This window comes from Rattus norvegicus, chromosome 11 (assembly GCF_036323735.1).
Source record: "Rattus norvegicus strain BN/NHsdMcwi chromosome 11, GRCr8, whole genome shotgun sequence".
Taxonomy (NCBI): domain Eukaryota; kingdom Metazoa; phylum Chordata; class Mammalia; order Rodentia; family Muridae; genus Rattus; species Rattus norvegicus.
The window spans coordinates 89,529,474-89,548,621 of NC_086029.1; the positions used below are offsets into that span (position 1 = coordinate 89,529,474).

Consider the following 19,148-nt stretch of genomic DNA (forward strand, 5'->3'; position numbering starts at 1 on the left):
GTATAAATTGCTAATGTCGCACGTAAAAGAAACTTGATGGAAATGTCCTCCCATTTAATGATAATCGTAAATTTTATGTGACATTAATGAGTCTTGAACATTCTGTAAGAACACTTTACAAAATTTTAAAAATAATACTAAAACATTTTTAAAAAATAAATGTTACTAGAAGAAAGGCTAAGTCTTTGTTTTTTCTCTACTGAAAGAGTTTACATCAAGATGTGTGAAAAATGGTCAGGAAAAGTATAGTCACAATATACATGAAAATATCAAGAGGCCCTCAGTTATGATGTGAAAGACCTTGACCTCAGGCTTTTCAACCTCTAGGTGTGTGAGAAAGTGAAGTTCTGCTGGTTAGGTCACTTGGTGCAGAAGGCTGTGGTATTTCTTACAGCAGTCTGGCAATCTGATACCTCACTGAGGAGTAAGAGTCATAGGGGTATGAGCTCATGTCACACAAAATCAGTGGCCATTTCACCAACGACAATGATAAAATACCCACCAATCTGAACACGTGACTGCTCTCAACCTGGGAGGTTTCAGGATCATTCTGCAGTGTCATCTATGCTGTGACGCCTTGGATAGTCATTCTCCTGGGTCTCAGGTTTCTTGTGAATGGACACAAGGGCTTCTTAGACAAACGGGGTCAACATTTATGTGTTGTCTGAGAATCTACAGTGTCATGAATTTATCACTGAAGGAACATTTGAGATAATTGTCGTGTTCTAGAATTTCCCTGAGAAAACTGTTTCCACTTGCCAGGATTCTCTATGACCATGTAGTTAATAATCAAAACAGAAACATAGGAATTTTGCTGTGTGTGGATGTGTGTATATGTGTATGCTTAAGTATGTGTGTGTTTACAGTAGAGGACAATGTCAGGAGCCTTCCTCTATTGATCACCACATCTTGGTGAGACGTGATCTCTCAAACAGTCTGCAGCTAGGCCTCAGCTACACCTTGGCTTGCCTACACAAGCTTCAGAGGTACCTCCTCCTCTGCTTGCCCAGTAATGGGAATACAGGATCACACTGCCTTGCCTATCTTTTATGTTGGTGCTGGGAATTGAACCTTGGTCCTTATACTTTCAAGACAACCACTTGAACAATTAAATTATCCCTTCAAACCTGACTCTATCTTTGAATAGAAAATCTTCAATCCTGTTTGAATCAGTAATCCTACCTCTAACATTATAGTTGGAAAGCAATGACTCCCTCCTTTGGCTAAAGAACGAACCCCCTTACCCCATCTCTGTTTTTCTTTCTTATACAGGGTCTCACTGGGTGGTTCTGGCTGACCTGGAACTCTTCATGAAGTCCAAGATTCAGAAATCTGTCTGCTTCTGCCCCCCAAGTGCTGGGATTACCATTAAACACCAGCATACCTGGTTATTTCTTTTGAAAGGGAAATATGGGAGAAGGAGGGAGGATGATAGAGGGAGGGAAGAAGGAAGAGAATGCTGGTGTCTGACTCTGTGAGCAGCCTTGCCAGATAGCTCAGAACTGCCACAGAGGTTGAGCAGCCCAGCCTTGTCATGTGATCAGCTTTCCCTTGCTTTCCCACCCAAAGCTATCTAGCACACCTCGCCAAGGCTCACCCTCTTACAGGAAAGAAACTACATGTTCTACTCAAAGGTTTCAGAAATGACAGTCTGGGATACTTAATCATTTATTTAATTCTCCTTTCAAGCCAGATTTGTTTTGTATCAATAGGAAATGTGATTAGTAAATGCAACATTTGTTTTGCTCAACTGACTCTAAATTTCAGATATAAATGGCCGGGATTTCATGCCATATTTTAACATTTCCTTTTCCCTTGCCCTTTTATGATTTCTTCTGGTTTTTTGGAAAAAAAGTTTCAACTGTTTGAGTGAGATTATCTTGATGTTGTAGTCGTTCGGGGCTTTGTCGCAAGCTGTTTCTCCTCACTTGGAGATGCTGTGGTCAGGACACAGGCTGAAAAGTGTCAGTCTGTCTTAGCGATCTCACAGCTTAGCAGTACTGCGCCCTGGGCTTCCAGGAGACCAGCAGCGTCCTCCTCCCTGCTTCCTCCATCCCGCAGTCTACCAATCACATGCAACGTACAACTCTCAGCTGCCCAGTGAAGGCAGACTGCCAGTGGTTCTCAAACTATGGGTAATTACCCTTTTCATGGGAAGGGGTCACATATCAGATACCCTGCATGTCATATTTTACATTACAACTCATAACAGCAGCAAAATTACAGTGATGAAGTAGCAATGGAAATAACTTTATGGTTAGGGGGTCACTACGACACGAGGGACTGTATTAAAGGGTTGCAGCGTCAGGAAGGTTGAGGACCACTGGACTAAAGAAAGAGATGTCCTTTGTTGGACCCTCAGGAGCTTAAGGCTTGCCTGAAATCAACAGATGTGGTTTCAGAATTGCTGCCCATTAGCAAGCATTTTTTAGCTTCTTTTTTTAACATGGCAGTGAAAATGTAATAGGTAAGGTAGGGCAAATAATCTTTAGTTCAATTCTCCCGGGTCTCAGTATTCTAGAAAGTAAAAATTCAGGGTCTAAATACAATCCACAAACACTTCCATGTGACCGAAGGTCCAGGAGAAGGCGTCACACGGAAAAGTCCTAGCACATGTGGGTGCTCTTCCGCATGGTCCCTCAGAGGTGCTCTCCCCTGTATTTGGGCTTCTTGCTTAGCAGGGTGTAAACTCAATCATATCTGATTCTGTTGATCCAGTTCCTTATAAAGTGGAGATTTGGGGTGGGCATGAAGTAATCAGGATGGCGGGACAGGTGAGCAGATGCCCAAACCCTGAAAGCCTGGCAGATCCACATGAATGAGATTCTTTTTTAAGTAAATGCATCGAAAACTATCTGGCATATGCAACCTGAGCGGGAAAACACTGTGTTAGCTCATAGTTTCACGGCTTCAGGCCACCATGCTAAGGAGAAGTTGGTCAAAGAAAATGCCTGCTGTCCTTTTTCTTCCTTTCACCCCACCTGCCCTCTAGTCTAAGCACACTGAGTACACGCTGTCTGCATGCTAAGGCCCTTCCCAGGTAAGCTGTCCCTGCTAGAAAACTCTGTGCATAGAGCTGGAGTTGGGGGTGAGGTGTGCCCCTGTCATTTTACATATTCTCCTCTGATGACAATGCTTCACCTCTCTGCTTCTGTCCCTGTAAATGACAAGCCCAAGGGACCTGACGTCACCCTTGTTTCTTTTGCCTGTGACAGTTTTCATTCCCAGATAAGGATAACTCACCCTATCCTTTCTGGGCTGGCCCAGATGTCATTTCCTCAGTGGGCCACTTTAATCCTTAACTCCTAACACCTCAGCCATGGAAAGAATCACCACAGCAGATTCAGTCAAGGGGTTTGACTTGGAGAAGGCAGAGTCATGATGACTGGACAATTTATCATAAGACTATTTACAAGAACCAGAGCAGGGATCCCTGGTTATCACTGTCGTACTGTCTCTCTACAATAAACAGATTAATATTAAGACTAGAATATGAACTTAAACAGAAAAGCAATTTTGTCATCATCTGTGTAATTCTGACACCAAAACACAGTTGGATGTTCGTCTGTTTCCAGACATGATCTTACAAAGTGCCTGTTGTCACATGATCAAATGGGCATTATTTTAATGCTCATCTCTGTTTATATTTATGAGAGCTCATAAAACAAAATCGGGTATAGTACTTGATCTCTGTCAGTTCTGTTATCTGTAGAAGGAAAATCATATCTAGTGAGCATGTTAATGAGATAGCAAGAGTCAATCCATATACGCTCTTAGCACTGGCTCTGACAAAAATAATCAATATTGGCAGCTATTAATCCACAGAGCTTTGAAACAGTCAACAAGATTGTCTATCATGTAAAATCCCAGGCCCTATTTTTAGCCTAAGCCCAGCAAAGTCTGAGAACAATTTGTCACGTTGAAGAACATTTTATAATAAACAGCACCGCCACATTTGTCACCAAACTAGAGGGCACAACTTGTCTCTGACTTGGAAATTCAAAGCCAAGCAGACAACACAAGGAGTTACAGCAAAAGCTCTTAGTGAAGGAGAAGGCATGAAAACACAGGCAACTCCTCCAGGAAGTGGGTATCAGGTAAGGTGATGGCAGGGCCTGGGGCCTTGCCCACTCATCAGAAGACACTGTCAGGACTTGTCACAGATATCTGAATAAGTCACTTTCAGGAGGGGTGATTTTGAAATCAAGACTTGCTCATTCTTTTGTTAGAAACACATTTATTATTGAGACCTTACTATATTTATGTCACTATTTGCTATGTAGTGGTTAAACAGACAAGAAATAGGCTCTCATGACACATTCCTGAGGAAAAGACTAAGGATAAATCATTAAAATACTGAACAAGGGGCAAGGAGCTGGTTCAGTCAGTGAAGTGCTTCCCCCACATGCCTGAGGACATCAGTTAGATACCCAGCACGCATGTAAAAGCACAGCATGCGAGAGCCATGAAGCCCAGTACGGGAAAGGAGGAGCCCTGGCTATCCATTCTAGCAAAATATGCAAGCCCTCGGACCCAGTAAAAATCGTCACACAGAAGCAACATAGAGAACTTCAGAAGAACACTGTCCAAGCTTGACCTCTGGCCTGCACATACAGGAGCACATTACAAACATTTGTGTGTGTGTGTGTGTGTGTGTGTGTGTGTGTGTGTGTGTGTGTATATATATATAAAAATTATACACATATGACACTGTACATGTGCACATATCATATATAAACATCACTTGCACACACACATGGATACGTGAATAAACTGTTCAGCAGTGATAAATATTACAGGGGAAAGGAAGCGGTGCAAGGGGGCTGTTTTCGATGGAGTGGTGGTACTAAGTACCATATGAGTGATGCCCTGCCTGAAGTCAAACAATGACCATGCAGATACCTGGGGAGGCTGCTCTGAGAAGACCAAGGCAAAGCCCCGGCCTGGATTCCAGTGCACGGCTGAACGTAACGTGACTGCTACAGACTGGAGTGCTGTCTTCAGGGTAGTGCATGGACAGACACTGACAAGCTTAGTTCTGACTCTATTGTCTCTTGGGATACTGGTAGAGGGACCTCACCAGTAAACTAAGACAGCTAGGCAACTAGGGAAGCCAGGAGGACTCGGATAAAGTCACTCTGCTGAAGGACGGGGTGAAAACGGACAAGGAGAGAAGTAACAAAGCACTAAGAGGCAACTATGATTCAGGTGGAGTGATGGGGCATGGCCAGCCTATGGGCACTAGAGTTCAAGGCACTCGCCCATTTCATATATTGTTTTAAGGAATAAATGTATGCACACAAAAATATACTATGAAAAAAAGAATGTAAAAAGTGGCTCCAGGCTTCAGACCTGAGCTTCTGGAAGAGAAAGCCAACCGTTTTGAAGACATGAGAACTGTGTGGGAGGAGAAGGCTTGACTGGGGGAAGAGTGGGAAACAATATTTCCACACTGACCCTTGAGTAGGAATCAAGTTTCATCATGCCAGCCCAGGAGTAGAACATCTCATTAACCATAGCCAAAGGCAGAAAAACTCCAATAATACCGAGCTGGACAATTCACTCCAGTGTCCAGCTGAAGATTAGTCTGTTATGATATAAAGCAGGATCTGAGGAGAGGACCAGACCCAGAATAGAACTACAATTAAAACACAGGACATTCATTTAAAATGTACATTACAAAGCCATGTAAACAACTCCCAAATCCAGGACTATCAATCAATACCATTTCACTTATGACTGCCTTATTGATTAGTCAGGAGTGCCGGACTCGTGCTAGCTTCTGATTGTAGCAGAGTTAAGAGAAAGAGGGCACATACATGCTCCCTGCTCTGGAAGAACAGGCATTTCTACCTGAGCAGAAAGTCACATAACAGAATGTGGATCAAAGAGATAAGCCCAGCACTTGGGAGGCAGAGGCAGGAGGACCACATGTTTGAGGCCTACCTCAGCTTCATAGTAAGACCTCACCAAAAAGTAGCAAATTAACTAAAAAGTAAAGCATTTTCAAAATCCAATGGCATTTGAAAAAAAAATAGAGAAGCCAAATGTATTGCTGTGTGGACATGACAATAGACTTGCGAAACATATTGGGCCATTGGAAGGCAGTCTAGCAGTCCCTCACAAGGTAATTCTACTGGTGGGTCTGAGTGTCGGACAGCTGGAAAGGCCTGCCCCAGAAATAAAAACAGGCAGGTGGAAAACTTCCAATGCCATCAACTCGTTAAAGGGTAAATACGATTTGGCAAATTTGTTAGATATTATTCAGTAATAAGAAAGGAAAGAACTATTTAAGTACATACAAAATGGATGGTATTTGAAATTACCTGGCTAATGATACAGTTATATAAGACAATCTATGATCCCATGTCAATAACTGGTATATGCATTGAAGGTGACAGATTAGTTACTATCTACAGTTGCTAAACTTGGGAGAAGACTGCTAAAGATATGGGGTTTCCTTAAAGGGGCAAGGAAGTGACTGTGCTAACACAATGCACACATGCACACACACGTGCGCGCGCGCGCACACACACACACACACACACACACACACACACACACCCCAATACCCCCCAACACCGTTTTAAAAATCCTTAAAATAGAAATGATCTTCATAAAGATAGTATACACTAAACATGTCCAATGAGGAACACATCACAGAAAGAATAAGTGATACTATGAAAAATGCCGAAGAATAAGCTGTCCACTTGGAAGCTGGGTGATTGGGCAAACTTCATCAACACCTATATAGAAAAGCTGAAGAGGCGTAGGCCATTAGGCTTGGAGCACGAGGGGATCTGTACGAACCATTCTGCAAGCAGGGGATTAAGTTTTAACTGAAATTTTTATTACATTCAGTCATTTTTTATGTAAGTACTTTGCTTGCATGTATGTATTGGCACCACATACATGATTGGTTCCCATGAATATGAGGGCATCAGTCCCCCTGGAACTGGAGGTACAAAGGGTTGAGAACCACCCCTTTGTGTGAGACTCAGTCTCTGGGACTACTGGTCCTTCAGAGGAATACGTACTCTTAACCTCTGAACCATCTCCCCAGCTCCAAAAAAATCATGTTGAGTGATTTACTGCATGAGGATCCCATGATAATTATGTTGATAAGTAAGGATGGCTGGACTTAAAAGCTATTTACAAAACAAAGCCAAGGAAAGCTTTAGGCCTTAGCTCTTAGTAGCATGATCATTTTCCTTCTCCTCAAGGCAGCTCTCCAGGAATGGTTAGCAATTGTGATGCACTGTCCTTTTAGAGACCTCCTACATCAGCTCTCTCCAAGGTAACTGTTGGCACATGCTTGTCTTATGTGGGGCTGGGTAGCAGGGGTATAAATGGGGTTTCCTCAGATAGAACTGTGAGTGACATCTGCTAAGGTCTAGGTGTTGAAGGCTCTCTGAAGGTTTGTACTACTTTCATGCTAATCAGAGGTGAGGGAACTTTTAAAGGCTGGGGCCTAGTGGAAAGTCTTTCAGCCCTAAAAGTCATGCCTCTGAAGGGCATTGTCAAACCCAAGTCTCTCCCCCTCAGGTCCTGGTCATGAAGTGATCAAACTTTGTTTTGGAAGCAACTCTCTGCCAAGCTGTTTAACAGGCCAAAGTAAACCTTTAAAACCCTGAGTCAAAAATCAGGGTTTTCTCAGTAAGTTGATGATCTTTGATATTTTTACAATGGTACGTTAAGACCTAGGGTAACTCTATTCAAACTGATGTTAGAGAATACAGGTATGGATCGTGAAGAGTAATAAAAGAAGAACACAAAGATTCCAACATAGACTTCACACTTTGACTTCTCCATAGACATAAACAACAGATAAAAATATACCAAATATTTATAAAGACTCAATAAAGTAGAACCTATTGTCTTGATTTTAGATTTAGTGTACAATTTCACCTCCTTAAGTTTTGACAGAATATTGTGTTAGGTCCCAAAAAATATAACTGTAAATATAAGTGTCTAAATCACGAGGCCTAAGGAATATTTTGTTTGGACAACTGTGCAATGAGCTAATTACATAAACATCCAGGAATGCTGGCAAACGCCACAGTGGAAAGGAGCCTGGGAAGGCCTCAGGGAGTGACTTCGCCTCTCCTCTGTGTTTAGGGTTGGCTAGGCACTAGGAAATTGAAGCTAAAATTCTGTGGACGCTCACTGTATACAAACATGCTTAGTACACTTTATATAGCATGTGCTTTAAAAGTTACAAACATGCTTAGTACACTTTATATAGCATGTGCTTTAAAAGTTACAAACATGCTTAGTACACTTTATATAGCATGTGCTTTAAAAGTTACAAACATGCTTAGTACACTTTATATAGCATGTGCTTTAAAAGTTACATGCAATTTTATACAGTTAAATTTTAAGTGAGCTCCAGCAAAAAGAAAAATTAATTAATTCAAAAAAAGGGAAAAGTGCCATATTTTCTAAAGAACATTCCTTAAATTCCAAGTAGGAAATAGAGCAAACACCATATTATTGGCTAAGAGTATTTATAAAAGTTGGATTTTCCATTTTTCAGAAAGTCAAAGATCTAAAATAACAAATCTTCATTTTTGGAACAATGACACTTTTGGAATTATATGAGCTGAAAACAGCTGACTTAACTGGGCGTAGCAGCTCCCACCTATAAATCCTAGCACTTGGAACACTGAGGCAAAAGAACCTCGGCAAGTTCAAGGCCAGCCTGAGAGACATAGTAAGACTTTGCCCTATTGGCCCTGTCTTTGACCTTCCCATTCCCCCAGAAGTTCTCCTACTGCTGGAAACATCCTACTAGGTTTTATTTAAATTATTTAGTTTGCATATTCACTACTGATCAATAAAGAACACGTTTCTGTCTTCTAGGAAGAAGACAACTATATACTGGTCTCTAAAACTGGGCAGTATTAAGGTTTACCTTGGGCAAGAATAAAACAAAATCCCCAAGGTGCATAGAAGGAATTTGTTTTGATACAGAATTAAAATGAAACAAGAGGATAAAATTAATAGTTCAAAACGTGTTTTTGCTATCAACACACAAAGCCTGATGTTATTTAGTTTTTCAAAAATATTGCAGCACATAAAAAATTTAGATGAAAAATCATGTTCACAAACCACTCTTCAGGTACTAGTACAGGGCTTTGGATAACAACATTGAGCACTGTGGGGAGAGGTGGGCTGCCTTGGCACAGCACAGGACCTATCGTTCTTTACGAGCATCAGTTGGGAGGGCCTTCGTGATGCTGTAGTGATTCACGCTGCAGTTTACACGTTGGAGAACCCCAAGATTCATGACGGGATGGCTCTCTGAGCTTGGTGCAAAATGGAGGATTCCCTGCCTCACTGGGGCTTCCCTTCCTTTGCCTGACTCTGTCTACAGAGTATTCCTGAACAAAGCTGCCTGGTCTATCTGAAGAACGACCTTGTGTGGAGTAGCATAGCTCAGCACACAAGTCTAGCTCTGGCTTTCGGCCTGCGTGACAATCAGGTGCTGTATTATCATGACCAATCAGCCCTTTCCGCCTGTGCCCCTAGAGCCCCTCTATCCCCTATTCTTGGAAGAATAAGGTGGAGCTGCCTACTACAACGGTCTCTGGAAGTCCTTCTGTCATATTCACATCCTCTCTGCTCCCTTTGTCCTCACAGGCCAGTGGCCTGGGGAGAAGGGAGACCCACATTTACACTTTCATGACAAATCATAGCATGGACATGTAAAAAAACAAAACCAACAGAACAGTAAAATAAGTGCCTGGGTTAAAATGATAGAAACAGTAGCTTCATATGACTCCTGTGTCCATCGTCTACATTTAATGTTTCTTCATGAGCCAGTATTTATTCTCCCTTGTTCATGTTATATTATAATTAAAATAGAAAAATTTTTGATGACATTTAAGGCAAATACATAGGAATGGCCAGCACATGTGTAAAACACATGAGTAATTAAAAGAAAAATGTAAATTTAAACCACAATGAGATAGGACTAAGTACCATGAGAATGGCTAAAACCAGGAAGACTGAAGACACCATGAGCTGGGAAAGTCAGAGGTCTGTCTCTGTCTCTGTCTCTGTCTCTGTCTCTGTCTCTCTCTCTTGCATCCCTGTTAAGAGTGTAAACTGTATTGTTTGGGAAAAACTGTAACAATTTACACCCACCAGAGCTGGAGAACAAACTGAGGGCCTAGAACGCAGTGGGAAAGATCTCTACCACTGAGCTAAACCTAGATCTCAGGACACACAGACACAAACACACAAACAACCTCAGAGGTGCAGCTGAGAAAGACAAAGACAGGAACTCAGTGGTAAGTGAAACACTGTGGCCCTCACTTTCAGACCTAAGCATGCTGTGGTGAAGTCTGTGACGGCCCCTTGTGTGTGACGGGCTGATTCCCCTTCTCTGTGATAAGGTGGGCAGTAGTGGAGATGTGATAACCAGATCTTGAAGTCAAACAGTGTCCCTGGGGAAAGTTAGAAGGAAAAGCATTTCCAAGAGAGTCTCCTACTGCTCATCACTGATGAGAAAGGGTCTGTGGCGGTCCCGAGGGCTGGGAATAGACTCAAAGGGGACACTGCTCTGCACCCGGCTTCATTGGGCACTCTAGCCTCCTGCCTCAGCTTGCAGACATTTCTGCTAGATGTTTGTAGGCCCCTAGGTTGATGATATCATCCTACTGTTATTAGTTCTTTTGTTAAAGTTTTGCTTATGGGGACATTCTGCGGTGTCCAGGGCTCTCTACTGGGAACTCCAGCTGGCTGTCTCAAAGGGGTTTCCCCAGGCAATTTTTGCTGGATGTTTTGGCCCCCTGATTTGATAATTTATTCATTTGGGTTCCCATCTTCTCTCCTTTTATTTTTGCTTGCAAAACGTATCATTAACTCCCTCTTTCCAACTGAAGTATGGCCATCATGTGTCATTGGTAGGGTCATGTGTGGCAATGAGTGCCGGAGAAGAGGAAGTCTGGTTAGAGGGATTTAAGGGGTACTTCCCCTCTTCCCATCCAGCTGCTGACCTTACTCACTGCACAACATATGAGTTGTGCCTGGGCATAGCACAGGCCACTGAAGGTCCATCTGAAGCAGCATGGGTATGCAGTGCCATTCAGACACTCAAAGATGCCAAGATCAAGGCGCTTGCTACCCAGAGAACAGAGATAATCTTCAAAATATTTGACATGGCTTTCCAGGAGTCTGCCACATGATACAAGGCAAGCAATTTATGAACGAACAGAAGGAAAGCTTGGGCCTGTGTTCACCCAATATTCATGGATCCGTACGGGTCACAACGTGCTTTGTGAACTGGCGAGTGCCCAGAGAGGAGTTACCAATATGACTCCCGCTGGCCTCAAGTTATAGTTTCCATTCTCGTCATCATGCACCATGAGATGGTATTGGCAGAGCCCAGTCGCATGTTCAAGCCCACCCTTCTACCTGCTCTGAAAGTACCTTACTGTTCCTCGGCTCTTAGGAAGGAGAGGCCATTAACAAGGATTTCAATCGGATGGCTCATTTTCACACACCAGCAGTGCACTTGGTTCATGCCACTGTAAGAAGCTGCAGAAATGTACACGTATTGATTCCACTGGGATGTATGGAATGCTCCTCTGCCATCCTCAAATGTTTCCTTAAGCTTTACGGAAATTGTAGGTCTGGCAATTCCTTCCATATTTTTTCTTTCCTGAGCTATTATGTATCTCCCAAGCCCCACATCTAAATGAAGAAGTAATATAGTCTGTTGCACTCTGGTAGCAAAATCCTCTGTGTTAGATGAGCTGAGGGAGGGTTTGACATTGTTTAAGTCTGCATCATCCTGGAGGGCATTTCAAAGGCACTTTAATAGATTACTGATTTTAGAATTCAACAAACATATTACACTAGGGGAGAGAATCCCATAACTCCTTTAAGGGCACACGGCAGCAGTCTCTTCCACACACTGTAGCAAATATCTGTCCCTGCATGAGGGCTGAGGCATGGCCAGGAAATGGATGCCAAAGTAACTTTATCACTATATGCTGAAGAATCATCATGCCTTCAAGAACTTCAAGACCCTGACATTCGTTAATCAAGACTCTGGCAGGCATTTACGCCATGCCACCTTATTTGAAGGCTGCAGGAAACACATCTGTAAAATAACACTCACACAGAAACACAGAGTTAAAGTTTGCTTGTATAAATCACCACAGAGGAAAAGATCCTAGTGTATCTTTAAACAGACTCCTGATGGAAGGGAATGTTTTCTCTCTACGAAGGCTGGCTTATAACAGTGTCTCTCAAGAAACTAAGCTCAGCTGGTACAGGGTGCACACTGTGGTCTCTGCATTAGGAAAACGAACTGCTCAGCACATGGTGAGAACACAAGTCCAATACAGACCCTGTAGGCCTCCATGTCATGACTCTCTCTTTCTTCCCACTTCTCTCATTTATATTTGTTCTTCCACTCTCTTTTTCTTTTATATGTTCTACAAAGTAGAAAAATTAAAACTATTGATCTAAAACACAGGGGAGAAACAGACAAACACCCCCAGTAGTTTAAATGTCAAATGTTCTGAAATCTTCAGTGTCCAGAAAGGACACTGTTTAAAGATACAAAAGCATCTTTTCCATTAGTACTTCAAGAAATAAAAGCAAACCAAAGCCAACAGGATCCTGAACAGCCCTCCCTTGGCAATTATTCGGGCTATGAAAATCTCCAACTCTTTGCATTCTCAAATTAATTAGAAAGTGGCCTTCTTCTTTACCATGGCTGAAAGTGTGACAGAGAAGTTGAGTTTCTCTTAGAACAGATTAAAGGATATTAAGGAAGAATGCAGAGAGGCACTGGGAGCTCATTTCTGATGGTGAAAATTATATCCTTGAGCCAAGCAGACACAGTGATGAGAAAGAAGGTGTCTCCCCACAGGTGTGTTGGATTTAGCAGTGTGCTGCTCAGAGTACATCTGAGCTAGGGCCCACCCTCTGTCAACAGATGACCACAGCACAGGCTGAAGATGCCTCGGTCCCATTCTCTTCCCACAGCACAGACACATGGCTACATATCAAACTCAAACTGCCCTCTTCATAATCACAATGAAAAGGGCATGGCTGGGCTTTCATCTTTAATTTGAAAGTTGAATATGATGCGACAATACACGATTCTGTTAAAAACAGATATTTCAGTTCTTAAAAAAAGGGGATATGCCATCATTGACACCTAAGATCAAAAATAATGTAATTAGTCATTTTGATTAATTAACATCCTCAAATAATTCGCAAACAAAAGTTTGATACCTTCCGGTAAGTAGGTAACATTTTCCCATGGCCTAAGTAGGTGGGTGATGTCACATCACCACCCATGGATCAAGGGCCCAGACTTCCCTATGCAACTGAGGTTTATAATATCCAGGGTCAAATCATGCCTTGATTGTAGAAGTACTCCTTTGTTTTCTCTGATTCCTCAATGGTAGAACAGCACCCTCAAGCCATTCTGACATTATCCCTTTCTTTGAGTAATGTCACTTAGCCGTCCTATGAGCCTCTATGCTAAGGTGTAGAGTTCTGGAGAAAGACAGCAGAAATCAACCTCACAGGTCATGTTCACACATGCATGCAAATACTATATATGCATACTACAAGCACATATATACTGTCCCTAAAAGAAACGCGAGGCTTTGTGCTTGGTTGAAAGAAGGTTAAACTACAAAGCAATGTTCCATGGACACAGGCTTCCTGAACATCACAGTACATTCCTCACAGATTGAGGCAGGGTCTCACCACTTGGTCTTACTTGCAAAACTGGAACTTTTACTGCTGTCAGTCTGTCTAGCATTGATCTCTGCTTCCTTGCTGACAGGATTGCAGGAGGCCCAACATGCACACCTAGCTTTTAAGTGGCTTTGAAGACTCAAACTGTGGTCCTTACACTTTACCTACAGAAGCATCTTCTTAGCCCTTTATTAGGAGGCATTGCCAAAATCCATTTACCGTGTGTGTGTGTGTGTGTGTGTGTGTGTGTGTGTGTGTGTGTGTGTGTGTGTAAGCCTTATACTCAAAGATGATCAACTATCATTATCCCACTTTGATATAAATGTCATAGGTGAGGCTTGTGGATTCCTCCAGCCTATCACAGGTCCTTTACTTGGAAAGCTTAGACTTTAAAGGAATGCTATGAGTCAATTTCTTCGCAGATGAGTCAGTACCAGTATACATCAAAAAGGACTTTTTGTTGTTCTTGTTCCAAAGTTGAGTATGAGAATGATCTGTTATGGACCTGACAATCTGATCAAAATTTGGAAATGATTGAGAAAAATGTGGTCTACTCAGTCCACTTCTACAAATTACCTTTCTGTTTCAGGGTAAACAAAGGTTCCTGGACTCTGGCATCTTCACAGCCCTTACTGAATGGAAACGGGAACTTGGTACAAGTTTGCTCAGTTTCCTCATTTCACCTTCTGTAGAATAATTCTCATTTGTTTTTCATTTCATGCTGAGAGGGGAACACATGTGATGTCCCAGAAGCAGGGGGAAAAGCCAAGTTGTGATGAGTAGGGAGTATAGTATAACTTATGTAGTCAGAAGTAGTAATAATGGTCTGTAGTAATAATGAATGAAAAGGAGTCCACATACACTGAGAAGCTCCATTCACAAAGGATTTCCAAACATTCTTAATAGAGTTAAAGACTGAAGTTAGACCCTTCCTAGAGAATACGTGATCTGACAAACGAGGGCCAAGAAACAAGCCCCAAGGTCTATGCTTCTTTCCAAATGGAAGCAGCCTGTCTGTCTTAGATCCACTTTACCACATCTGTATCTAGAGGCCTTGGCTACTTGTTTGGCCTCTAGCAGCCACTGTGGTATCAATGTCGCTTAAATTCTTACCACTTTAACATGGACTCTGAATGTCAGTAGCTCCTATTGTTGCCTTAGACACCTCTCTTCTACAGATGTGGTGACTTCTTGTACCTGGCATAACATAAGATACTGCAAATATACCCAGGTCCATGGAAGTGCAACAAATTTATGAAGACATTTCTGCACTACTCAGAAATGTTTTTTTGTAAAGGACAAAATGTTATAACAGGAAGCTACATTATTTTTCATTCCGCCCTTCGGTCAGACTTTCTTACAGACTATGTTCACTCAGCGTTGGGAAGACAGTCCTTCCTTACTGAGCAATTAGTGGCACTGTATGCTGAAGAGTAGAGTAGTGATGTCGGTACTGTGCAAAGAGGACCACACTCACCTTTTTGTTTCCCTACGTTCCTCTGCGGTGGCATTTGCTAATGGAAGAGCTGCACATGCATGTCTGTCTTTAACGGTGCTCCCTAGGGAAAGCAGTCGCTTCCTTTTCCCTATGGCTAGGCTAGTAGATTTCTTACCTTTGGCTGCACTGGTGGTGCACAGGGGGCTGAAACAGGGTCTGTGATATAGGTCTTCTTGGGACCACTGACTGAATACATGCCAGGCTGGTTCTGATTTCCGGCTCCAGGAGCAGCATACCCAGGTTCCCGCTTCCAGGTATTCGGTTGAACCTGTTGTCCATAAGCAGGATCGGCTTCATTTCTGCCCCCATAGCTAGGGCACGCTGCAAAAAAAGGCTCAAAATAGCGTCCTTGGTTGGAGGTGTACCCAAATCCAGACTCAGCCTGTTGTCCCGATGGTGGAATGTATGCATAGTCGGTGCCAGCACACGTTGTCGGAGGAGGACACTGTGCTGACAGAGGAACCTGTTGGGTGTTATAGCTGCGAGACCCTGGACCATACATTTGTCCAGAGGATGAACCAGTCATGTAATGTGTGCTGGGCTGAGCGGACTTCACTTGCACATTGAAGGCGGGCCTTGAAGATGTGGATGCGGTGCTGTACGAGGCTGGAACTGGCTGAGGCTGCGGTTTGAGTGTTCCAATTGGAGTCACTGGAATGGGTATAGCCTGTGGCTTCGTTGCGGACTTCTTGGTTGCTGTCAGAGGTGGCTGCTGTGGAATGACCATTCTCTTATGTCCCGTGACAGGAGTAGAAACTGGAGGAGACGCAATGGAACTACTAGAGCCCTAAAATAGAAGACAGAAACGGCAAAGATGATCAGCAATGAAAGAAAATAAAATATACATAAATGAGTAAATAGGGAGTATGGTAATCATCACCTGTGTAATGTGCAAAATAAAAATAAGCTATGGTCCTTCTCATACGGAGTTCATTAAAACAAAAGTCAGTAGTTCTGTGCACTACCAATAAACAACTGAATTTAAAAAGGGAACAAATTCATTTACAACAGCAGACAGTGAAAGCAAGTCTTAACCAGGGTAGGAACTACGTCAGGCTGAAAACAGAGACGGTGATGAGCAGAGTTACATGAACGGGTAAAAGTACTGCAGGTTGTCTGAGGACTAGAAGACCCTAGATCACTCAAACAGCCTTCAGATCGAGAGAGCTATCGATCAAAATGCAGAAATGGAACACTTACATTTGAAACTCAAATGGGACAGAAAAGATCATAGACAGTGGTGGGCTAAATTGGCCATAAAAAGAAAGAACACAGGTAGATTACATTGCTGATTTAAAATATGTTGTAGATTTTAATTAAAACAATGTAGCAACAACAAAAGGACAGAGGTAAGACTGAACAAGAAGGGTGGCCTGAAAATAAAGAAACACATATAATAAAGTTTGAGTATTTTCTATCTAAGTGCCTGACAACAAATAGAGAAGAAAAATGGTGCCGAAAAGACTGGATTTCAATAAGCAAGAAAGCAAGTTAGAGGGGTTCATATATCACCAACTAAAAGTGGCTCTAAAGATGTAAATACTCAAAGAAAGAAAACATACCAACTTCATGAGAAGTCTGTAATAATTTAATAGACATAGCAAAGAAGTACATAAAATAGAAACAAAATGAAGCAGAGCAATGACATCATTGAAAAGCTCTGAACAGGAAATTCAAAAAATCATGAGATCCTACTACATAAGCCTATATCCAACAAAACTTGAAAATCTGCAGCTAATGGACAATTTCCTAGACAGATACAAGGTACCGAAGTTAAATCAGGAACAGATAAACCATTTAAACAACCCCATAAGTCCTAACGAAATAGAAGCACTCATTAAAGGTCTCCCAACCAAAAAGAGCCCCAGTCCAGCCGGGTTCAGTGCAGAATTCTATCAGACCTCATACCAATACTATCCAAACTATTCCACAAAATTGAAACAGATGGAGCCCTACCGAATTCCTTCTATGAAGCCACAATTACTCTTATACCTAAACCACACAAAGACCCAACAAAGAAAGAGAACTTCAGACCAATTTCCCTTATGAATATCGATGCAAAAATACTCAATAAAATTCAGGCAAACCAAATCCAAGAGCACAACAAAACAATCATCCACCATGATCAAGTAGGCTTCATCCCAGGCATGCAGGGATGGTTTAATATACGGAAATCCATCAATGTGATCCATTATATAAACAAACTGAAAGAACAAAACCACATGATCATTTCATTAGATGCTGAGAAAGCATTTGACAAAATTCAACACCCCTTCATGATAAAAGTCCTGGAAAGAATAGGAATTCAAGGCCCATACCTAAACATAGTAAAAGCCATATACAGCAAACCAGTTGCTAACATTAAACTGAATGGAGAGAAACTTGAAGCAATCCCACTAAAATCAGGGACTAGACAAGGCTGCCCACTCTCTCCCTACTTATTCAATATAGTTCTTGAAGTTCTAGCCACAGCAATCAGACAACAAAAGGAGGTCAAGGGGATACAGACCGGAAAAGAAGAAGTCAAAATATCACTATTTGCAAATGATATGATAGTATATTTAAGCGATCACAAAAGTTCCACCAGAAAACTACTAAACCTGATAAATACGTTCAGCAAAATTAACTCAAATAAATCAGTAGCCTTCCTCTACACAAAAGAGAAACAAGCCGAGAAAGAAATTAGGGAAACGACACCCTTCATAATAGTCCCAAATAAGATAAAACACCTCGGTGTGACTTTAACCAGGCAAGTAAAAGATCTGTATGATAAGAACTTCAAGCCTCTGAAGAAAGAAATTGAAGAACACCTAAGAAGATGGAAAAATCTCCCAAGCTCATGGATTGGCAGGAATAACAAAGTAAAAATGGCCATTTTACCAAAAGCGATCTACAGATTCAATGCAATCCCCATCAAAATACCAATCCAATTCTTCAGAGAGTTAGACAGAACAATTTGCAAATTCATCTGGAATAACAAAAAACCCAGGATAGCTAAAACTATCCTCAACAATAAAAGGACTTCAGGGGAAATCACTATCCCTGAACTCAAGCAGTATTACAGAGCAATAGTGATAAAAACTGCATGGTATTGGTACAGAGACAGACAGATAGACCAATGGAACAGAATTGAAGACCCAGAAATGAACCCACACACCTATGGGCAGTTAATTTTTGACAAAGGAGCCAAAACCATCAAATGGAAAAAAGACAGCATTTTCAGCAAATGGTGCTGGTTCAACTGGAGGTCAGCATGTAGAAGAATGCAGATCGATCCATGCTTATCACCCTGTACAAAGCTTAAGTCCAAGTGGATCAAGGACCTCCACATCAAACCAGATACACTCAAACTAATAGAAGAAAAGGTGGGGAAGCATCTCCAACACATGGGCACTGGAAAAAATTTCCTGAACAAAACACCAATGGCCTATGCTCCAAGATCAAGAATCGACAAATGGGACCTCATAAAACTGCAAAGCTTCTGTAAGGCAAAGGACACTGTAGTTAGGACAATACGGCAACCAACAGATTGGGAAAAGATCTTTACCAATCCTACAAGAGATAGAGGCCTTATATCCAAAATATACAAAGAACTCAAGAAGTTAGACTGGAGGGAGACAAATAACCCTATTAAAAAATGGGATTCAGAGCTAAACAAAGAATTCACAGCTGAGGAATGCCGTATGGCTGAGAAACACCTAAAGAAATGTTCAACATCTTTAGTCATAAGGGAAATACAAATCAAAACAACCCTGAGATTTCACCTCACACCAGTGAGAATGGCTAAGATCAAAAACTCAGGTGACAACAGATGCTGGCGAGGATGTGGAGAAAGAGGAACACTCCTCCATTGTTGGTGGGATTGCAGACTGGTAAAACCATTCTGGAAATCAGTCTGGAGGTTCCTCAGAAAACTGGA

At 42.0% G+C, this 19,148-nt stretch overlaps 1 protein-coding gene across 18 annotated transcripts in view; it reads right to left on the minus strand.

Moving 5' to 3' along the window:
* Positions 1–19,148, minus strand: part of Lpp (LIM domain containing preferred translocation partner in lipoma) — a 641,914-nt gene that overhangs the window by 237,414 nt on the left and 385,352 nt on the right. For all 18 annotated transcript variants that reach the window (XM_063270369.1, XM_039088098.2, XM_039088097.2 and 15 more), the window contains one exon: positions 15,345–16,016. In XM_063270369.1, the coding sequence (XP_063126439.1) occupies positions 15,345–16,016 (672 nt within the window). The remainder of the gene's footprint in view (positions 1–15,344; positions 16,017–19,148) is intronic.